General features: G+C 38.8%; 1 protein-coding gene across 7 annotated transcripts in view; it reads left to right on the top strand.

Annotated features, from left to right (window-relative positions):
- Positions 1–24,909, top strand: part of agap1 (ArfGAP with GTPase domain, ankyrin repeat and PH domain 1) — a 396,335-nt gene that overhangs the window by 303,027 nt on the left and 68,399 nt on the right. For 5 of the 7 annotated variants that reach the window (XM_062959942.1, XM_062959932.1, XM_062959906.1 and 2 more), the window contains one exon: positions 24,249–24,326. The exons of the other annotated variants lie outside the window; for them this stretch is intronic. In XM_062959942.1, the coding sequence (XP_062816012.1) occupies positions 24,249–24,326 (78 nt within the window). The remainder of the gene's footprint in view (positions 1–24,248; positions 24,327–24,909) is intronic. 7 annotated transcript variants of the gene reach the window in all.

Raw genomic sequence — 24,909 nt, 5'->3', positions numbered from 1 at the left:
ACTTACACAAACTCTTTTTTTAGTCAATCTGATATCATATTACCCCCTTAGCAAAACTGAAAACCACCATCTGAATTTATAATGAATTTATAGTGAACATATATATATATATATATATATATATATACATACATACATACATACACACACAGTAGAACCCCGGTTATCCGATTTAAACTGGTGGACCGAAACTCGGATACCCAGTTTAATCGGATAACCTGATCTGTAGGCCCAGGCGCCTAGCGGAGGGAGAAAACGTCTCCCTTCGGCAGATGCCCCGGTCCAGGGAAGCAGGCCACGATCGCAGGCTGCTTCCAGGACACTTCCTCCTGCCTCTTCCTCCTCTTGCGAGAAGAAGCTCCTTCTCGCAAGAGGAGAGGGAGAGGCCAGAGCGCTCGTGGCCTACTTCCCTGGGCCGAGCCCTCGCCCCTTGGGAAGCAGCCCACGGGTGCTGCTAGGCAGCAGCGCTCATGGGCTTCTTCCAAGGGGCAAGGGCTCCTTTAACATAAAGTTTTCTGGGAATGTGTTTTTGTTAATATTGATGTGTAAATCTGGCCTATATCGGAGATATCATTTATTTTCCTATGTATAAATATATTCATTTAAATATATTCTATCTTACTCTTTCAACAACAATATCTCCTGCAGCTGCTTTACAAAAATCAGCACATGGTTAGGTCCTGAACACAAACTTGCAGTCTAAAGAAGAGGAGAAAGAAGTTTAAAAAATCCATGATGAGTTAGTTGAATTTGAATGAAAGTATTCTCTATTTCGCTCTTTTTTTCTGGGTAGGCGTGTTCTTCTCTTCTCTTGTTTCTCTTCTGGTTTTGCATTCTAATTACAACTTTTCCCATCTTCTCAGTGCATGAAAGTATCTGTTCTTAATATAACTTAATTTGGTTTTTTTGTTAACTGCTGTCAAGGTGACTCTGATTTATGGTGACAATTGTCATCAACAGACCTGCATAAGTCTTACAAACTCAGGGCCATGGCTTCCTTGACTGAGTCTATCTATCTGGAACATGGTCTTCTGTGTGTCAGCTTTGTCTCTATAAAGCCCATGAAAGGACAGATCCTGGTTTGTTTTTAAGTCAATTGGGGCACACTTTGCTGTGTAAACAACTCATTCCATTTTCTTATCTACTTCTCAGAACTGTCATCCAATTTTCAGTCAATACTTACTCCAAGCATCCTTTCACAATCTGCAGGCAAAATCTTCAATTCCACCTACCCTTTTGAAAAGAATATTCCTTTTCATTACATAGTCCATGGTTTTAAACACTACCACACACTGAACATTTTAACCTCTTGTCTGTGAACTGCAGCCACACGCTGTTCTTTTAAAATTCTACAGACCGTTGGGCAGACCAGCAGCCCAATTCCTGAACAGTTCCTGGATAAAATTAATTTTCTGGATTCATTTTGTTCCAGTTTCAGTTCTAGCTTCAGAAAATAAACTGCCTTGGCTTTCCTGTGCAAGTTTTCTGTGTCTCGAGAGGCACAGGGAGAATATAACTGTGAGTTTCTCACTGACTTTCATTACCATGGCATCCTTCTATCTGTTTGTAGCAAAACTGTGTTTCAGTGCTTCTGTTGTTACTTAGATAGTTGATTCTAGAAGGAGATGCTGGGAAGCCCAATGTATCCTCTGGCAGTTATGGCATTGTACAGAATTAGGGTTTGTCTTATCCTTCCTGCTTTTCAACATAAAGGCAGGAGTTATCCAAGGAAATGGATTGAGGTATATCCATACCAGAATGTCATCCACTCTGCCTCATCTAATGTAGCTGAGACAGTTCAATAACTCAATCAAAACTTTATTACAGTCCAAAGACGCAGCAGTAAAGGTGCACAACTACAGATCATCAACTGCTTTGAGCTGAGTCAGTTGATGATCTCACCATAGTTTAAACAGGGTAAGAGACTATATGGGGGGTAGTAAATTGAAGCTGAGCTCAGACAAGGCAGAAATACTTTTTGTTTGTGGTTCATCTGCCCAGATAAGTGATTTACTTCATTCATTTAATCTTTGTTGTATATATTTTAATATATGTATTATAATGGTATTGTGTTTTATCTATGTATTTTAACTATCTTGCACCCCATCATTAGGAGAGGTAGATAGGAAATTATTATTATTATTATTATTATCAACACAACGACGTTGTATGGCACAGCAAACAAGATAGATATGCTGGATTTCGTTTCGCAAAACCACAAGTCGAACACTTCCCAAGTGTTTAGGACTGTGTGAGGTATTTTCTGATGATGTGTGCAGATCCCAGTAGGGTGGCCTTTTGCAGTTGGCAGATGGTGATTTTGTCAATGTCTATTGTTTCCAAATGCCGGCTGAGATCTTTTGGCACAGCACCCAGTGTGCCCATCACCACCGGGACCACCTGTACTGGTTTCTGGTTGAGGTCCTGATAGCGGCTGAGTTTTTCCTGTTGTTTTTCATCTATGCGACTGTCACCTGGGATGGCAACATCAATGATCCAAACCTTGTTCTTTTCCACAACTGTGATGTCTGGTGTGTTGTGTTCCAGAACTTTGTCAGTCTGGATTCGGAAGTCCCACAGTATCTTTGCGTGCTCATTTTCCAATACTTTTGCAGGTTTGTGATCCCACCAGTTCTTTGCTGCTGGGAGGTGGTACTTGAGGCATAAGTTCCAATGAATCATTTGGGCCACATAGTTGTGCCTCTGTTTGTAGTCTGTCTATGCAATTTTCTTACAGCAGCTGAGGATATGATCAATGGTTTCGTCTGTTTCCTTGCACAGTGCATTTTGGGTCATCAGCTGATTTTTCGATCTTGGCCTTAATTGCCTTTGTCCTGATGGCTTGCTCCTGGGCTGCAAGGATCAGGCCTTCTGTCTCCTTCTTCAGGGTCCCATTCGTGAGCCAGAGCCAGGTCTTCTCCTTATCAGCTTTTCCTTCAATTTTATCAAGGAACTTTCCATGCAGTGTTTTGTTGTGCCAGCTGTCAGCTCTAGTTTGTAGTGCGGTTTTCTTGTACTGGTTTTTTGTCTGCTGTGTTTTGAGGAGTTTCTGATTTTTGACTTCAATCAAAGCAGGTTCTTCACTTTGCTTGACATATTCTGCCAGGGCATGTTCTTCTTCTTTGACTGCTTGCTTTACTTGTAAGAGTCCTCTGCCCCCTGATCTTCTAGGCAGATATAGCCGGTCAACATCACTGCGAGGGTGCAGTGAATGATGAATGGTCATGAGTTTTCTTGTTTTTCTGTCCAAATTGTCCAGTTCCACCTGTGTCCAATTTATAATGCCAGCAGTATATCTTATGACAGGTATGGCCCAGGTGTTTATGGCCTTGATGGTGTTGCCTCCATTGAGCTTGCTTTTGAGAATTTTTCTGACCCTTTGTGTGTATTCTTTGCTGACCACAGTTTTCACATGTTCATGCTTGATGTTGTCCAGCTGTAGTATGCCCAGATATTTATAGGCCTCTGGCTGGTGACACTTTATTGTTTGGCCATTGGGCATATTTATGCCACCTTGATGTGGTGGGGGGGCTTAGCTGCTCCAATGATGACTGAGGGCTGTGCTGGCGGTAGTGTAACTACCGGCAGGTCCAACCAAGCCAGAGAGGCCTCAGCTGAGGAGCACAACCAAGAGCACCTAACCCATTAGCATTATGGAGAATCAAACCCAAACGAAGTCTATACTGGCTCGGTCGTCGCCCAGGATAAAAAGGACCGCGGTGGATGCTGCTGATTCTGGACATCCATCGACAAGTGGGCTACGGAATCATCAAAACCCAAATGAACAGTCACAGAAGCGGCAAAAATATACAATGCCAGAAAACCGCACAATTATTATTATTATTATTATTATTATTATTATTATTATTATTATTATTATTATTAGCAGCAGCAGCAGCAGCAGCAGCAGCACTGTGGCTTTGAAGGCTCAAAGTACGTTTGATCAGTTATCAAGCTACTGTACTAAGCTATGATCAGGACTAATGTAGGCTTGAAAGAGCATAGTTATGTGTGCTCTGATGACCTTCTGTTTGATTTACCACAATGCTTTATACATACCTTTGAAAACAGCCTGGAAACATCAGCTAATCCAAAAAATGACTAGCTGAGTTACTATAATTCAGTAAGGGAAAACAGGGTGTTTGTTGTTTTGGTGGGAACTGCTCTAAACAGAGCCACTTTCTGACATAAGCGTCTATTTTGTATTCTATGAAACATACAAGCAACTGATGGGAACTGTCAGACATCCAATTGTGTCGCTATTTTTCTCTTGTGTACTAGTTCTCAGTAATAGCATAGGGACTAAACTTCGGATCATAGGTTTGACAATCTGTGAACATCAAGAGTCATCTTCCTTAGCCTGGAAGTAATGGGAAAGATTTGTGTAGAAAGCAGCTGCACTCAGTCTTTCCACCTATAGGTGACAGTTAGTTTGGGATTCTTGCGGCCCGGTCATCACTTTTTTCATGTATTTCAACTTAATCTGCTGTTCATTAACTTCAAACACTTTGTTTTATGTTCTGACTCATCAGAGCTTAGAAAAACTCAAACAACATGGGTAAAAAAGCCAAACCTGGTACAGGACTGAAAAAAATTGAATGGAGAAGCAGAAAATATTAGGACTCAATGTTTTATGGTAGAACTGAAGCTCACAAACAGAAAAAGAGCAGTATTCAATAAAAGAGGAAGAACAAATGAAAGAAAAGGAAGAAATTGTGGATTAAAACAAGTGGATGCTATTTATTTATTAAAACATTAATGGTTGTTATCAATACCAAGGATAAAGAAATAAAGATGAAACAATAACTTCTACATAACTGAAAACGTAAAATCAAAATCAATATACTCAGGTGGGCATAGCACTAAGTAAAGGTTCAGTAGATTGGGCCTACCCTGAAATTAATCGCTGGATAAGATTTCAAAAGATCTCCAGGTGTACTATAAGTGCCACATTTCACCTAACCAGCCCAAAGGAATGCAAACATAGGGATTAATTTTCTAGATATCTGAGTTGAGTTTAGGATAATGGCTGCAGATGGGTGACCATCCCACACTGTATGAGTGTATTCCAAGTTAAGAAACTTGTAGACCAAATGCAATATGCTTTGTTGTGCAGTTTTTTCAACTGGCGGTCCAATGATCACAGTCAGGTAATTTCGGGGGGCATGTCGACTTGTCATTAAATAATTATACCTTTAATTAGCTTCCTTAGCTGTGCATTGCCTTTGAAATTCAATACTATAATTTAAACCTACCATAAAGATGCATTTTAGATAGTTGAAGACTTTCCTGCATATATAAATGATATGCAGTAATCCACAATAGAGAAAACATGGGAAAGAAAAGTTCAATTAGTACTATAATTGTTTAACTGGATGATGGATGGTTTTTGACTCTTCCATACCTTCCAGAATATTTTTCTTCGAATTTGGTTTTATGAGAATTTTAAAAAACAGATTTGTATAGTAGGACAACATCCTTAATGCTAACATACACATATGTATTCTTAATATATTTAAACTAATCTTGAACAGTAGGTAGAATGCAAATGACTAAGCTGTTTTCTAGTTATCTATGTTATTTTTATTTCTCATTCTCCAATTTTTGAATAGGACATCCGGATACTACAAGCAATTACATGAGAAATAAAGTCATGACAATTAAGTGACTGATGTTTATGTACTTCAAGTTGGCAATTCAACAAATACTCTCTCATCTTTATTAGTGGTACTCCTATTTGGTGTACCACCCATTTAGCCATCTAGTCATTGACAGCCGTAAAGAACAAATGACCCACCTTCCTCCTTCATTATCATTATTAAGAATACATTCTTTGATTATTGAAATCCTCTAAAAGCATAAAAGCTAAGTTGCACATGAGGTAAATCGAAACTCCAGTCAAAGTTATATGTATAATTATATGTATTTTAGCTTTGTATAGCAAAGGGAACATCCCCATGGTATTTGTTTTGTTGCCTGTTCCCCTTTTCAGAAAATTTCACCTCACTTTCAGTCCCTGTGATAATTGAATTTTGAAAAAAAAATGGCTTGTTGTGGAAACAAGGATTGGTGAAAAAGCTTTAGTAGAAACAACTTTTCCCCATGATAACTCTTCTAGGAATGATTTTCCCTCACTTCCTGATTTCTCTCACTTCCTGTTGTCTCATCCCGTTCTTAACCTGTCACTTGTAAGTTGGATGCTTGTAACTCAGGGACTGCATGTACTGTATATGACATAGTAAAGTTATATCCCTTATATAAAATGGCAAAATGATTTTGCTTTTGGGATTATGTGAAATATTTTCAAACCATGGTTTATTTAATCCATGGATATGGAAAGCCCAACTGTATCAGTAGACTACAGATCTGAGAAATGTGCTGTTAGAAAACCTACAGTATTGTTATGTAGCAAGTCTCTTGAATCTACAGGAGTATCTCTGAAATCCATACAGCTGCTTGTTGCAGCTTTTGAAGTTTTTGTGTGTTCCTTATGCACAGTTTAGTACCCAATCTGTTAACTCAGGTTGCCCTTTTATCCATTTATGTGTACCTGCACAGCTTGTTCTCACATAGTGTTGTTATTCTTGTTCTGTATTTGCTTCATCCTTGGGGGGTTTTTATAAGTAAAATCCCATTGTAAGTAAAATCATACTAGTTCTGAGCCTTGATGTTGAGGGTTTTGATGTGCCTCTGCTTCATTTAGCACTTTTCAGATAAATAATTCATGCACATTTTCAACATTCAACGTGGCTGACAAGAATTTAGGCCCCATCTACACTGCCCTATAATGCAGTTTCAGAATGCAGATTAACTGCACTGGATTATATGTCAATGTAGTCTCATATAACCTAGTTCAATGCAGTTCCGTCTGCATTATATGAGTCTACACTGACTCATATGAGTTAAAACTGCATTATATTGCAGTGTAGATGGGGCCTTATACCTGACTGCTGCATCATTTTCAATCACATGTCTGAAAAACATTTATTCCTTCTTAAAAGGACATTGTCAAATAGATATCAGCATTGCCACTAATAAGTCTAGTTTGTTGAATGTTTTTATTTGATCAGCATACAATGAGTGCAATGTTACAAAACACGAAAGAATTTGAAATTATAAAGCACAGTGCTTCAAGTTCACGAAATTGCAAAACATACATACTAATACAAGGTGCTAAAATAATACCAGTATGACTGGAATTGCTGTTGCACCCCAAGGCAGCACGAGGACTCAAAAACCAGACCGGAACCAATATAACACACAAGCTGTTTATTTAAGCAGAATATATATACACACACACACACACACACACACACACGTGCATTTAAGGTGGAAAGTCAGAGTAAGAAATAGTCCTTAATATATAGTCAATTGCAGTTCAGAAAGAGTTCAGCAAAGTCTAAATTGTAATCCACAAGGGAAAACTCGATAGCTCCCTCCAAGAAATCAAGGTTTGTCCATGAAACATTAGCAGGAATACAGCGCTGCAAATCTGCAAACTTAGTCCACTCAAATAGTCCCGTAGCAGGAGCAAGAAAGCAAGGTAAACAAGGCAGAGTCAATCACAATTCAGGAACAAGGAAACAATGATGCAAAGACGAGGTCTACTCATAAGTCGCGGCACGGCACGGCTCGCCTGGAACTGGGAACTTGGCACGGAGTCAGTAGACAAGGCAAGGAGCTAGAGGAAAGGTAAAGTTGACACCGCAACGAGTATACAGTGAGGGGCACTTTTAAGGAATCCCAAGTCTGTAAAATTAAGGAGTACAGGACCCACAAACACTTCCCATGGGAAAGTTAGTCATCCGACTTGAGAGCTAATCTTTGACTCCTTCTCACTCCCTCTTTTCTGCTTCTATCTTTTGTAACAAATTCCTTCTGATTAAAAGACTCATCTTCACCCAGGTCAACACTATCTGGTGTGGGTAACGATGAGGAATGTTTGCCAATTAGAGGTTCTTCTGAAACAACTATGTCAGGCAGCTGAAAGGCCATGGGGATCTGCAAAATCCGCAGCATCATCTGTTTCCAACTCCATCTCTTGATGGAATACAGGCCGTGATGGAATTGCTTAATCAAAAGTAAGAGACATCAGAGTTATCAGAATAAGTTTTCACAGTGACTGACATCTTGAAAGGAATACAATTTCTTCTTAGTGGCCTCTATGAATCACACAACTGGGTCTAATACACCTGCACAAGCTCCAACGGAAACTTTCCCAAGCTCTACCATTTGAATGTTGGCGGTAACCCCGCCCATTCCTCTCTGGGCATAAAGGATGCCCTGTGCCTGTGGCTTCCCAATTCCTTTTCATCTGCCGCTTCAGCAGCTTGTTAAGAACATTCAGGTCTACACTTCCTGAGATTTGCTTCCAGCAATTTCCACCATGTCAACTACACGAGAAAGACAGCCCACACTATTTACCTATCCACTGGTCAAGACTTTCATCCAAGGCTATAGGAATTTGCATTCTCCAACCTGCCCTCTGACTGAAGCCTGAAGTTCAGAACTAGTCCTTTCACAGATCTCTGGCAACCCTTTTGAACCCATGGCCACCTGCTATTTGCATCTTCTCGCATGGAAACTCGCCTTTTTAATGGCAGTCACATCATCGCGACGAGCATTAGAGCTAGGAACTCTGAGAGTAGACAAACTGAACCTAACATTCCATCAGGATCAAGCAGTTCTTCATACAGACATTACCTTTCTTCTGAAGGTGGTGTCGGCCTTCTACCACAACCGGGACAAGGTCCTGCCTGCCTTTTTCCAGAGCCCCATCTTTGTGTTGGAGCAGAAGCTTTACACCTTTGTTGTTCGAAGGGCATTCTTTTTTAATAAACACAGGATACAAACCCTCAAAAAGACAAGCTGGGCCTCCCAGACTCTTCCCAATGTCTCTCCAACTGGATTGCCTCAGCAGTAGAACTCTCTTATGAATTCACCTGCAGACCACCTCCAGCACACATTCTACCATAATAATAAATAATGCTTAAATAATGTACTATGATTACAATGCTTATTTATACATTGACAGTGGTTGATTTGTATTGTAGCTAAATTGTAGCTAAAGTGAAGTTGACATGGATTGTAGCTAAAGTGAAGTTGGGGTGAGGCTGAACTTGGAACTGGGGCTAGTTGCCCCAGCAAAGATACAAGAGTCAATGTAAAGTTTTTATCCTCTGCCATCTCCTCTTCCCTGCATATCTACTGGCTCTTGGTTCACACCTGGTATTTCACATATTTCTACTGAGAAGACTCCAGTAGTGGCTGTCAGATGCCACTTCAGATCCTAGAAGGCCCAAATAAGATGCCTTTCTGACTCGACAACTTGAGCTTCTTTGTTATGATGGGTGGTTCATCAGGGTTTCTAGTTGTACTGAAGAACTCTGACTCTTTCTGCGTTATAATCCTTTGGGGTCATGTCTGGATTTTGTAGATTATTTTGTGTCGTAATTTAAATGTACAATAGTACTGATCTAGTATTTTTGGGAAGGAAAGAGTAAAATGATAGATTATTACAACTTTCCTTGTAGAAGTAGAAAGTGCTACTGGACAATTAATTGGCTGTTCGTCACTAATCCCATACCTGTGCTCATTGGGCAGCAATAAAATGGGATGGATGTAAGAAGAGGAACATATTAATTATTGTTTCCATGAATCTTTGCTAAATTAAATTATCTTGTAAATAAAATAGAAGAATTTTGTATATGGGAGGACAAGGCTTGAAACAATAACACAAAGTGCTTGAGTGAAACCTTCATGCAAAGTATCTTCAGCTAATGTTGGAGAACTCAATCTGGTGTTAAAGCATTTTAGTGTGGAAGAAATAGTGATTCTGAACTTGGTCTAAGCTGAAAATCAAAGGCATCTGTGTCTAAAGCTATACATATTGAAGAGTATATTTTCACCATCTGAAATGGGACTTAAAGGCCCATCTGAAATCTTTTTACCTGTGCTTAAATAGTGTTCTGTAAGCTACTTCTATATAACAGGACTTTCTTCCTTGATTCCAGTCTTATGTTTAATATATGCTGCAGACATAATGGTTTGTAATGATGTTTTATAAATAAAAATATTGTAAATCATTTTACAGCTGATGAAACTAGCAGTTATACAAAGATCCCCTGATCTTTCATTCCAAACTCTTCTTTCAAACAATCTGAAATGCTTGATAATTGGCCATTATGTTCTTAGGGTGGGAGGAAGCAAGGGCATAAGTGAACTTGCAACATAATTAGACTCTTCCAACACATAGAGGTTCAGACAGTCGGTGCCTGTGCCAGAGCACGAAGGGCTTCATGTCAAATGTAAGATTCAGGCTGTGCAGCTTGACTAGCCAAAGCCAAACATTTGCTTTCTTTGAGATCCCAGAATGTCTTTCTGTTGTGTTCTCTATCAAATGAACCATGTCACTCCTAATCATACATAATCATACATCCATGTAATTATGACCTGGAGAACATCCTATGTAGGGGACAAAAATGCTACAAAATACTTTATCTGGTTGAGGTAGTCTCTTGGACCCAGTGTTGGGGCTCTGGAGGACCCCAACATTTGTGCTGCTTTGTCGATATACTTTGAGACCATGACATCCATGACTTTCCAAGAAGTCATCAGGTTAACAAGACGTCATCAGATTAACTTCATTTGACATTAAAAACACTATGCAACCATCAGCAAGAGGGATCTGATCCTTTCTCCAGCATGCCTTTGGCCTAAAGGAAAATGCAAGAGAGATCATTTGTGTCCCTCTTAATGTGCAAGAGTAAGAAACAAACACTGAATGATTTGTCTGGTTTGTTGGCAGAATAACAAACAAAGGAAGAGTATGTTTTGAGATGGCATGGTAACAATAAAGCTTCATAACAGTAAGCTAACAAATGCATAGGAAGTATGAATAAAGATATATACAGTATTTACAAACATATTGTATTCTTATATTGTGGATTGGATTCAGACATACATTCAGTGCAGTTTCACCAGTTGTGGAGGAAGCCATAGACCATTACTTTTTTTCTCCCATTCCTCTTTCCCCTTCAACCCACAGTTCTAGACGATTTAGGGACCCTGCAGAACAATGTGGGAAGGAATCATCATACCTGCAGGGGAAAGGTTCTCCTGGATCTCTCAGCAGCCTTCGATACCGTAGACCATGGTATCCTTCTGGGTCGCCTTGCTGGAATGGGGCTTGTGGGCACTGTTCTGCAGTGACTCCAGTCCTTCCTTGAGGACGGTACCCAGAAGGTGTTGATAGGGGACAGCTGTTCGACCCCACAACCGTTGTCTTGTGGAGTCCCACAGGGTTCAGTACTGTCCCCTTTGTTGTTTAGCATCTACATGAAGCCGCTGGGTGAGATCATCTGGAGTTCGGTGTCATCTGTACGCAGATGATGTCCAATTCTATCACTCCTTTTTTCCAGCATCCAAGGAGGCCATCCAAGTCCTGAACCTGGCTGCTGTGTCGGACTGGATGAGGAAGAACAAATTGAAGTTGAATCCAGACAAGACAGAGGTCCTCCTGGTCAGTTGCAAGGCTGTACAGGGCATAGGATAACAGCCTGTGCTGGATGGGGTCATACTCCCTCTAAAGGCGAAGGTTCGAAGTTTGGGAGTCCTCCTGGACTCATCGCTGAGTCTGGAACCCCAGGTTTCAGCAGAGGCCAGGGGGACCTTTGCACAACTCAAACTTGTGTGCCAACTGCGCTCGTACCTTGGGAAGCCTGACTTGGCCACGATGGTCCACGCTCTTCTAACATCTCGTTTGGACTATTGCAACACACTCTACTCCAACGTTCCACAGCCAGGTTACTAACTGGAGGACCATTCAGGGAGCATACAACTCCTCTCTTGAAGCAGCTCCACTGGCTGCCTGTTAGCTTCCGGGCACAATTCAGAGTGCTGGTTTTGGCCTACAAAACCTTAAACGGCTCTGGTCAACTTACCTCTCAGAACGTATCTTCCCCTATGGGCCGTCCCGCAGATTAAGATCTTCGAGTTAGGCCCTGCTCTCTGTCCCTCCGCCGTCACAGGTGAGGTTAACGGGGACAAGAGACAGGGCTTTTTCGGTGGTGGCTCCACGGCTGTGGAACTCCTTGCCAAGGGAGATTAGGAAAGCCCCATCACTCAGGTCTTTCAGGAAGCAGCTGAAGACCTGGCTGTGGGATCAAGCATTTGGCCAATCCTAAGATATAAGCTGATATGACCTGATGGATTAATATTAATTCAAACACAGACTGGCTCTGACTCTGGGTTGAAACTTCCCCTTTTGTAATGTCACATGGTTTTATTTGTTTTAATTTGATTTGATATCGGCTTTTATTTCTGTTTTATGTTTGGTTTTTCTACTTGTTGTATTATATATGGCATTTAATTCTGCCTTTATGTAAGACCGCTCTGGGTCCCCCTGAGGGAAAAGAGCGGTATATAAATTAAATAAATAAATAAATAAATAAGGTGTAATTGAGAAAAACTACTATATTGCCTCTTTCTTTCCTACAGCAATCTTCTCTTATGAAGAAACAAGTCTGGATTCATTCCATTATGTTTTCACTTGTTGAAATATGTGAGCTTTTTCAATATGTCATTATAATATTTTGGAATTGTCTTGTGATAGTGTTGATGTTTTCATGAAATATTATAACTTTATAAGTGAATAAAAGGAATATTAGTGCATTTTATTCAATATATCTGTTTTCTATCATTCCAGTGAGTGCTTCCACAGGTCTGATAAAAGCAATGTCCAACATAGAACTCAAATGATGAAGTAGTACCAGCACATATAATGTCTTTCATAAAAATATACAGTCGGCACTTCACATTTGCAGGTTTGATTTTTGTGACTTTGATCACTTGCGAGCTTAATTAAAATCTTCTCTGTAGGAAGTCCTTCAGTGTGACTCTGTAGTTAGCTTCAAGTGGACGTTAACCATAGAGTCATGCTGGAAGACATGGAAATTCCTAGAAAAGTGCTCTCTCACGTTAAAAAAAATAACAATTCCTTTATTCCTTGTTTTCCACTTTCATTGGGGTCCTATGCCCCTAACCCCAGCAAATGTGACTGGATGATTATGCATAAAATAACAGCAGAAGTTAAAAGAACATTTTCTCAGGGAGCAGGCAGAAGTAAGTCTCAGTCTCAATACACCTTATAGAGGAGGGTATTATATAGTCCTAAAAACTATATAAAAAATTTTGGATACCAGTTTCAGCTCTGCCACGGAAGGCATGTGTAGTAGGCCCCATCAAAAAGATCTCAAGATACCAAAAAGTTCTCAGGAAAGATTGTGATACTGAATTCATGTTCTGCTTGTAGACTTTCCCAAAGATATTTGGTGCACCACTGTAGAACCAGAATGCAGAGTGGAGCCATATTTGCAGATTATTGGGTTAGGGTTTTCTGTTCTAAGCCTAATGTGTTGTAAAACAAATAAACATTCCAAAAATTCTATACCTGTATCTTACTAAACTTTAAAATGATCTTAAAAGACTTCACTCTTTTTTTAGAGTGACTCTTGTCCCTAGACACTTAACTAATCAAGTTTTGTGACTGGATATAAGATGACATTTTGTACATGCACAGTTTGGGGTGGTTAAAATTTTAGATTCTCACCAGGACTTCAGCTGTAAAAAATATGTAGTTTAAAGCAGTGACATAACAGAACCTCAGATTATTTCCTGATTCCCTTATCTTTAGTATAAAAATCAAAGATAGTATTGATTCAAAGATGGTCCAAATTTTAATATTAGCATCTGAATTTTGTTTGCCTTTCTTCTTCCATCATTGGTATTTGATATCCAGTTGAAGCAAAGATACTGACTATCTCATCTTAATGTTTATAAATAGGAGATGTGAATGGGCTACTTCCAGCTGTATTACAGAGAAGATATAATGAGCAATCTCCTTCACAGGCTCACTGCCCTTGCAGCATAAGGGACCTTGAAACTGTGTTTCATGTATTGTTCCACTGTAAATTTTATTGTAGTATAAGGAGGGAATGAATTTCACCTTTTCATTATCCTAGAGGAGAAAGTACCTTGTGTTTGTCTTGTAACGTTCCTCAGTTACTGAAATGATGATAAGGGTTATTTGTTTCTGATGTTAAGAGCTTTGTTAACATGTACTAACCTGTTGGATAGGTTGTTCTCACATTAAGTGTTCGCATGTTCTAGTTGCTGTATTGGAAAATATTGATTATGTTATCTATTCATTTGCACATTGAGTCCACAGTGGATGGATGGATGGATGGATGGATGGATGGATATCTGTCTGTCAATCACTGTGTATGTGCATGCACATGTGTATTCATGTACAGTGTTCCCTCGCTACTTTGTGGTTTGCTTTTTGCGTCCTCGCTGTTTCACGGGTTTTCAATAAATATTAATGTTCCCCATTTAACACAGTATTTTCGCTGTTTTGTGGGTTTTTGCAGTGTGCAAAGGATTTTAGAAGGGGGGGAAGGGAGAAATAAAGGGAGGGTAGGGAAGGGTTGGAAATTTTTTTAAAGGGGTTATTTAGCTTCCATTCTTCTTCTCTGCCCGTGTACTGTATATTGTAACTGCTAAAATAAAGTATAGATTGCATTGTAGTAAGTGGTCTGTGGTTTGCTCTCCTCCACACATAGAATAAATATAGTGCCCCTACTTTGCGGATTTTCACTTATCGCGGGTGGTCTTGGAACGTAACCCCTGCGATAAGTGAGGGAACACTGTAGGTCATTTGTACCACTGAAGAAGGAAGGAAAGACAGACAGGTTTTTAGAAAAATGTATTTTATTTATTTTAATCATCCCAAGCTGTGCATATAGTATTTGTGGTTCTTTGCAAAATCTTTGATAAGAGTATTCTGTCCTGAACATACTGTTGGAAGCCAAATCAGAAGATGGCTGAGAGTTGAGATTGCTAAAGTAAAGTGGAGTCAAGGATAGCCTTAGTAATTGGATACAAAGGATAGCAATAAGATCCAAGCAAGCAAAGTTCTTACCAACAACAGAGATGGTAGGAAATGTGGCTCAGGACTTTTCCATTAGTGAATACTCTTTCTTTCAAAGCCAAACCAAATCTATATATATAAAAGAGTGATGGCATCACGGCGATTCACAAAACAACAAAAGTACAGGCCCCACAACCTCAAAATTTGACAACACAACCCATCATCCACGCCTCAAGGTTGATACAACAAAAAGAAAAGAAAAATAAAGTCCTAATTGGAGGGAGAGCAATAATTGTTTTTATCCAATTGCTGCCAGTTTAGAGGGCTAATCTCTGCCCACTTCGTTGCCTAGCAACCAAGGGACAGCCAGGTTTCAGTTAGGGGACAGGCAGATTTAGGCCTCACTTAGACTTCTTCCACAGATTATCTAATTTGCACTGGATTATATGGCAGTGTAGACTCAAGGCCCTTCAACACAGCTATATAACCCATTTATAATCTTATATTATCTGCTTTGCACTGGATTATCTTGACTCCACACTACCATATAATCCACTTCAGTGTGCATTTTATACAGCTGTGTAGAAGGGGCCTCATATAATCCAGTTCTGAGCAGATAATATAAGATTAGAAATATACAGTAGAATCTCACTTATCCAACGTAAACAGGCCGGCAGGATAAGTGAATATGTTGGATAATAAGAAGGGATTCAGGAAAAGCCAATTAAACATCAAATTAGGTAATCGTTATACAAATTAAGCACCAAAACATCATATTATACAACAAATTTGACAGAAAAAGTAGTTCCATGCACAGTAATGCTATGTAGTATTTACAGTAGAGTCTCACTTATCCAACACTCGCTTATCCAACGTTCTGGATTATCCAACGCATTTTTGTAGTCAATGCTTTCAATATATCATGATATTTTGGTGCTAAATTCATAAATACAGTAATTACTATATAGCATTACTGTGTATTGAACTACTTTTTCTGACAAATTTGTTGTCTAACATGACGTTTTGGTGCTTAATTTGTAAAATCATAACTTAATTTGATGTTTAATAGGGTTATCCTTAATTCCTCATTATCCAACATATTCGCTTATCCAACGTTCTGCCGGCCCGTTTATGTTGGACAAGTGAGACTTTACTGTACTGTATTTTCAAATTTACCACTAAAATATCACAATGAATTTAAAACACTGACTACAAAAACATTGATTATGAAAAGGCAGACTGCGTTGGATAATCCAGAACATTGTATAAGCAAATGTTGGATAAGTGAGATTCTTCTTTAATATGAAATAATTACTGGGATAGAATAATGCAGAACAATATAATCTCTAAAACCAGGACAGTAAATAAACAGGGGAATTCCACACAGGAAACAATCAGGGCCAGCTAACACCTCCCAACAAAGTATTCCCATCATCAAAGTCTGGCAAATCCTGTTTTCTCAGGGCCACAGACAGTAGAAGCACATAAAATATCGCAAACAACACCACTCTGAAAACAAGGGAATTCCAAACAGGAAACAATCAGGGCCAGCTAACACCTCCCAACAAAAAATTCACTCAGGGAGGAAACAGCCAGGCTTTAAAGCTGCAAGGCCATTACATCCTAATCATTTTTCCTAATTGCAGCATTCATACTTGCCTCCAACAAACAAACAAAAACCAATCAGAAATATTGTATATTCACAACCTTTAGGAAATAATATCCCCTGATGGCGCAGCGTGTTAAAGCACTGAGCTGCTGAACTTCTGGACCGAAAGGCCGCAGGTTTGAATTGGGGGAGCGGAGAGAGCCCCCACTGTTAGCCCCAGCTTCTGCCAACCCAGAAGTTCGAAAACATGCAAATGTGAGTGCATCGATAGGTACTGCTCCGGCAGGAAGGTAACGCCGCTCCATGCAGTCATCCCACATGACCTTGGAGGAGTCTACGGACAACGCCGGCTCTTCGGCTTAGAAATGGAGATGAGCACCAACCTCCAGAGTAAGACACGACTGGACTTAATCTCTGGGGGAAACCTTTACCCTTGACCTTAACTACCACCAATTCCTCAATACTTTATTTCCCATACCACCATACTTCGCCACAGCAACGCATGGCCGGGCACAGCTAGTACTGTATATACTTGAGTATAAGCCTAGTTTTTTAGCCCTTTTGGGGGGCTGAAAAAGCCCCCTTCAGCTTATACTTGAGTGAGGGTCCTGGCCAGCTTATGTTTGGGTTGGCTTATACTCAAGTATATAGGTAATCAGAGTTCGACAGTCTTATTATAGTCTTATTATTATTTTAAATTAAAGTTTTCTGTAAATATTCAAAAACATTTAACCTACTGATTCCTCAATTAATGTAATTTTATTGTTATCTATTTTTGTTTTTGAAATTTACCAGTATCTGCTGCATTTCCCACCCTCGGCTTATACTTGAGTCAATAAGTTTTCCCATTTTTTTGTGGTAAAATTAGGTACCTCGGTTTATGTTCGGGTTGGCATATACTCGAGTATATATGATACCTGAACTAGAAAAGATCATAGCAGAAGTAGCATTGAAGTGTCACCTTTTCCCTGATAATGAGTGTATATAATATGCAGGATAAGGTTTTATTTCGAGGACTGTTGAGACAAACTGCATTCGTTCTATGGTATAGATCAGGCATAGGCAAACTTCGGCCCTCCAAGTGTTTTGAACTTCAGTTCCCACAATTCCTAACAGCCAGTAAGCATGCTGGAATTTCTGGGAGTTGAAGTTCAGAACACCTAGAGGGCCAAAGTCTGCCCATGTCTGGTGTAGATGCACCCAGAAGTAGATTTTGCACAGAGCTTTAATCACTAAATCCGAATAGTAAAAGACCTGTCACTGTAGGAATACAGGCAGGTAGAATGATATATATGTTGCTTACAAGCAATTGTTCAGCTACAAGCTTAAATATTTAATCTCCTAAATATGTTTGCTTTATTTAGATATGAGCTTAGGTAACTGACAATGCCTGGGTTAGGTAATTTGTAACGCTATTTATTAGAAAAAGTCATTATTTGTTTTTGGATTTTATGAAGGATTTCATTAGAAAATGCATAAAGATATGGAGAAACTATCACTCCCATCATCCCAAGTTGTTGTCCCCCAAAACCCCTCTAATACTTAAAGTTGTTCATGAGGGTATGTGTATCAAATTTACTCCAGATCTGTAATTGGTGGGGTTCACAGAAGTCTCTGGATATGAGTGAACTGTAGGGTTCTCAGTGGTCTATGGATGTGGGTGATCTACAACTCCGATCATCCCATGCCATCCCCTCCCCCGCAAAAAAAACCCTGCCAGTACTTAAAGTTGATCATAGTAGGTTTGTGTGCCAAGTTTGGTCCAGATCAATTGCCGGTGGGATTCACTGTGCTTGCTCTCTGAATGTGGCAGCCACCCACGTACAAACATACATACTTACAAACATATTTTCACTTCTATACATATAATGTAAAATATAGATTATTATTGTTGCCATTATTGTTGTTGCTCACCCATCTCCCCCTGGGATTGAGGTTTGAAACAACAATAAACACAGCACATACTATCAATTAAAACAGCATGTAAAACCAGCACATTCCAGTCCATCAATTAATGCTTTAAAATAATGAATTAAAAATACTCTGAACAGGCCTGCTGGAATAAACTTGTTTTTAATTCTGATTTCAAAACAGTGTCTCAAACCAACAAATCTCTTCTGCCAGGTCATTCCCACATCTGGGGGAAATGTTATCTGGATAACAATCAGCCACAACGCTTGCAATATTGCTTTGCTTTTTGTTGCTGTTGTTAAATAATCACCACCACCAGTACAATGGGTTCTTCATTATGGACAATAAAGAAATCCAAGAAGACGATCAGTTCATTTGAAATGTGGAGCCAGAGGAGATTTCAAACAGTACTCTGACATGACAGACAAGACAAAAGTGACAGACCAATGAATGGGCTCTAGAACAAATCAAGCCTGACCTCTCAGCTCCTAAAATGATTAAAGTAAAGCTGTCATAGTCTGGACGTATAATGAGAAATACGACTCATTGGAAAAGATGTTAATGCTTGGTAAGCCTGTAAGAAATAAGGAAGATGGATAGGCTGAATCAAGGAAGCCATGGCAGTAGTCTGTAAGTCCTGAGTAGGCCTGTTGAAGACCAGGGCCCCTTCTACACTGCCATATAAAATTCAGATTATCTCCTTTGAACTGGATTCTATGCTAGTGTAGATTCATATAATCCAGTTCAAAGCAGATAATATGGATCATCTGCTTTGATAATCAGGATTATATGGCAGTGTAGAAAGCGGGCAGGGCTCTTGGTGGTCACTCATTCATAGGGTTGCTAGATGTCAAATCCAATAACAAAAATTGGGGAGATGGTATTTGCAGAATGGAACCCTATGTACAAGCTGGTGTGCAAATATCACAGCAGAATAAATACAAGTGCATTAAAGGGCTGTGCTTTCTTGTAATATAGAGTTTGGGGAGATTGCATTTGGAGTTTTCAAAAGGGAACATTTTGTGTTAGTCAAGGCAGCATAATCTTGCAGATAATAACTGTGTATAATCGATGCTGCAAAATGCATAAACATGTATCAGCCACAAAAAGTTCATTTATTTAAAAATAAAAAATGGCACTTCTCACATTAACATTGATCATTTTATCAATAGACTAACAGAAAACAAGGCTGCAAATCCACTTTTTTATACTGATACCTAGCCTTTAATAAGTGGTTGAAATAGGAAAAATGATGGAAGTTTGAGAAAATAAGGAAACTTCATACACTAAAGATTTCTTCTCTTAGCCTCAGTCTACTATGCCTGGCCTTTGCCTATTTATATGTAAATTCACTTGCTGAAAAGTTCTCAGCTGGTAAATGTAATCCCCATATGACTTAATTCTTGCTGAAACTTCACTGATTTCTTATTGGAGTAAAGGCTTAATGGTTTTAGAATATTTGTGTTAATTTAAATCCATAAAGAAAAGAAATGGTTATACATCCTTTGTAATATGTGTGTGTGTGAGAGAGAGGGGGGGGATAGGTGATGGCAGTTATGACATTTAGGTGTATTACAGTGTAACCTCCTCTTCTTCTTGTCATTATGGCATTAAAATATCTTATTATTGGTGAGGATTGATACCATAAAACAATCTATATATGGAGCCCCCGGTGATGCAGTGGGTTAAACCCTTGTGCCGGCAGGACTGCTGACCGATAGGTCAGCGATTCGAATCCAGGGCGAGGAGGTGAGCTCCCTCTCTTAGTTCCAGCTCCTCATACGGGGACATGGGAGAAACCTCCCACAAGGATGGAAAAACATGAAAACATCTGGATGTCCCCTGGGCAACGTCCTTGCAGGCGGCCAGTTCTTTCACACCCAAAGCAGTTTCTCAAATCTCTCCTGACATAAAAAAAATTCTATATATATACTGCCTTATATCCTTGGCTGATTCCCATCCAAGTACTAATCAGGGCTGACTGTGCTTAGCATCCCAAGTCAGACAAGATATGGTGCCTTTAGGATATTTTAGTTACTCAATTTTTATTGATTGAGGATGGATTGCAGATGCCTACTGATGCTTACTTTTTATATTTAAAAATCAAGGGTCATCCAGCTAACATTCTCTGAATTAATAATACGGGGTGAGCCAAAAGTCACAAAGGGTTTCAATACTTTGCAAGTCCTTTATTTTTTGTTTTTAATTTCCAGTACTTTGTCATCATATATATAGGAAATAAAATCACATTAAATTATGTGTAAAATCTTTTAATGTTTTTCAAAAAGTTATTAAAACATCACATGCCTTTGTCAATTTTGGTCCATCCTATAGATGGCTACTTTTTTTTTTGTTCCATGGCTTTATGTTTGTAATTATATTTATGTGTGTGTGTGTGTATCTTACTTAATAATTGTGTTGGTTCATTATAACAAATATGAAGGGATTTGAGTGTTTCTATAACTTTTTTGCTATGATGTTTGAATGTGTTATCTGCCGCATAGAATTTGTTTTTATAATAATCTTTAAGTCAGTATTACTAGATGTAATATAGAAGAAAAGTACTACTGAGGCAAGACATATATTCACTTTATTCTGATAAACCTAACTTCCATGTTACATAAAACCCTAGGAAAATGTTCAACAGATTTTAATTTATTTTAACAGATCTCCTGCCCCTCTCTTTCATTATGTCCGATTTCTGTGTTTGCAAAGATTTGGTTGTGAATTTTGAGCATATACACAAAAAGTCTTTGTAAGAATAACATCACACTTTTGACCCAACTCTGAATCCAAGAAGGCTTCTTAGCTTGATTTGAGTCATGAGGCAGAACTGTGCACCATGCTGTTATGAATCTAAATGTATAAGTTATATTTTTGTTGATAGATAAGGCATTTGCTTTCTTTCTGTCTTCTTAAGGTCAAGCTACATATTATGGCCAAGATCCATGACTGGATCTCATAACAGCTTTTCTAAGATTTACAGATAACTGCAAGGATTCTGAATTTGATCATGAAGCTGGCGGAAGGGGATGAGTGTATAATTCGTGTATTTCCCATTGATTTATTTGTTTTTGCTATACTAGGTTAGGAGAGAGGTGAACTGGGAAAAAACAATATACATAAACTCATTGGATTTGAACCAATATGAACCCCAGGAAGGCATTTTGAGAAGTAATTGTAAATAGCTCAATGAAAACATTGGCTCGTGTGTTCAGCAGTTGGCACACTCTATGCCGGGGATGATTAGGAAAGGGACTGAAAGTAAAACCACCACTGATGACCCTGGAGACCAGGATTCAAATCCCCACTCCACCAGGAAACCCAATGGATGATTTGGAAAGTCACCCTCAGCCTCTGAAGAAGGCAATGGCGACCCTCTAATGGACAAATCTTGCCAAGAAAAACTGTTTGCCAAGTGGAAAAAATTATCAACCTGCCCTCGGCAGTGGCATTTCTGAGTTTTTCAAATGTGCATGATACACATCTTTTTGAAGTGAGCAACACTTGATTTTAGCAATTTCCTTCTTGCTATGAAAAAGTTTTGGAAGACTATTTGCAGCTAGGGCTTTATTCTGCACAAATTTTGCACATGGTCATTTTGCACAGAAAATGATAAAATCTGCAGAGAAATTTTATTTTATATGTCAAAAATGAGATTTTTTAAAAAATAATTGTAATCTGCTTTGAAAATGTTTTTTTAAACAGCAAATTTTGTTTTCTGAGAAAATCAGCCATGTGCAAATTGTATCCAGAAAATATCTCTAGCTACAACATTTTTTTTGTTCAGAAAATAATACATCTGTGCAGGAAATTCTGTTTTCCATGCAAAACAACCATGTATGCATTTTGGGAAAATTCTTGCCAGGTTAGGCAAGAATTTGTCACATCTATCAGTCATTTTTCACATATTTTAAATATTATTTTCATCACTACAATGCAGTGGACGTTTTGATTAATAAGTGCAGGTACTTTGAGAACTTTGCTTTTCTCGTGGTTTGTTTTAGATCTTCGTTCATCCTCTAGGTTCTTGCTGTGGCCTAACTAAATTGATAATTACACCTTTGCTGTATAGGCCCCTTCTACATTGTTCTTATAATCCCAGGATCTGATCCCAAGTTATCTGCTTTGAACTGGATTATATGAGTTTCCACTGCCAGATAATCTGGGATAAGAAGATAATCTGGGATCATATCTTGGAATATAGGGCACTGTAGAAGGGGCCATAGTTTAGTAAAACATGGCTTAATATTTCAGGCACAAGCTACAGTCTGGCCAAACTCACATACTCCCCCTCAACTGTCAAAGCTGCAAAAAGAGACCAGAAGCTACCATTGTTTGTTTTAGTTCAATCATTGTTTAATTGTAACAAGCCACCTTTGTCAATTCAGGTTTGAAGTTAGCTTATTTTAGCAAACCATGGTTAAGATTAGCCACATACTTAAAGATTTATTTCATTCTCGACATCATGGTAATCTGTGTTTAACAAAATGAAAATAAGAGTTTTCAGACTTTTTGCAGTTGTACTGAAAAGGCAACATGCACGGGAAGGGGAACATGAGAGCCCGAGTTTGTTTTCCTAATATCAAGCCATGAAACCTGTATGAGGATCCTTTCTGTCAGCCTAAGAAAGGACATGCTTTCTTGACATCCAAGATGTGTTGTATAGTGAATTGCTTCTTAAACTGTGGGACATGGCCCTAAATGAGGTCCCCTTAGCTCAACATTGGGGCCACGAAAAAAATGGGCAACAGGAAAAGGTTTTGGAATGCTACCCATTTACACCAATCTATTAGCAACAGTGTGCAGTGTTTACATTGGACTCTGCGGAAAATGCTTCAGCTGTACTCCAAAAAAAGGAAATTCAGACTGTTTAGCAAGCCTTGCATATGCTGATTTATCAGCAAATGTTTGGTTTTTATACCTATTTTATATACCTCTGTACCTTTGGTCACGTAAAATTTTCTCAGGCAGAAGCAGTCATGAATGGAGACAGATTAAGAAGCCCTGGTATAGTGCATATATATACTGTCAATTGTTAGCCATCCTAGGAGTATTATACTTAAAATTACCGGCTAAATTTTCGTTGATCTAAAACCGATGGATGTTGTATACATCTTTTAAATTCATAACCATTTGCACTGCTTTAAGCTCCTTCAAAGAAGGATGATGAAACGGCAATAGATAAATATTAATTAAAATGGAGGACTAAAAAGCAACACTGCATTTTAAATTTGAGAATCTTGCGTCAAATACGAATTTATACTTGTGTGCCTGAGGTAGAACAAAATTTGCATACTGACAATATCTATGTACATTAAAGCCATCATTAGCCAGATACGATCTAGGCAAATAAAAGTCTATCCAAATCTGTTTGCATTATTGAAATATATTATTCTGTCACTTGGAGTTAAAGTTTTTATTATTGGAAACATCTAGTGATTTATACAATTCAATTAATTATTTCAGAAAGTAGGGCTCCTAATATGGCACTGTCTGCTATAACTTTTAATCTCTCTCTGGTGCATACTTGTGTAAACTGAGTGGCAAATACCTTTTCTGTTCTTTGGCTTGCAGTTACATGCAAACTTCGATGAGTCTTTCTGTTTGAAGAGCGTTTTTTTAAGCTTTGCAGTATTGAACAGAATGTGTATATCTGTTTCCTGGGAAGCTTTTGCTTGTACTTTACGTCATATGCTGCTTCAACCTTTTTTTTTTCCTCCCATTTTTTCATACTTTTCTGTTCTTTCTTTTACTCTTCTCTTTTTTTTCTCTCCCCTTTCTGCTGTCTGGATGCAGCCAAACGCAAAGCATGGAAACTAAATCGTGTTGGTAGCCTGCGAAATATATACAGCAGCAGCAGCACCAACACTGAAGGTAACAACATTAAAAATCACCATGTTGTAAAGTAACTGCTCCTTCTCCAAGCTGTATCTTCGTTGCCTCTCTCTTGTCCCTAAATAAAATAAAATAAAATTTGCCCAAAGCATGCGTGCTTTCATGTTGTGTTTGCAGATTGTTCCTCTGGTCTTTCCATCTTTCTGTTTGTGTGTTTTATTTTGCCATTCATGTTCCTTTCAGTTTACTTAAATTTTGACCTTTCCCTCTAGTCTTGATGTTTAAATTACTTCAAGAACCCATTTCCTTGATGTTTTTTTTATTCTCCCTTTATACATGTGGGCACTCAGTGTAATATTTCCTAGGTTATTACAGTTTTTTAAAGTGTTGGTATCAGGTGTAATGATCTGTAGCCAAATACAATAGTGTGCTGTGACATTTAAGTAACAGTCTTAATTTGTTTTGTGGAAGCATTCTCCATAATGTTTTCTGCGGCTCTAATCTGAAAGCGAGACACAGCCAAACTATTTGCATGTGCGACTCTTGCTTGTAAATTCTGTATATTGTTGTATTTCTAAAGGTCACCTGGTGCCAAAGTTCACAAATTGACTTGCATTGCTGT

Source organism: Anolis carolinensis, chromosome 1, assembly GCF_035594765.1.
Source record: "Anolis carolinensis isolate JA03-04 chromosome 1, rAnoCar3.1.pri, whole genome shotgun sequence".
Classification (NCBI taxonomy): Eukaryota; Metazoa; Chordata; class Lepidosauria; order Squamata; family Dactyloidae; genus Anolis; species Anolis carolinensis.
This window is presented reverse-complemented; position numbering and strand designations above follow the sequence as displayed.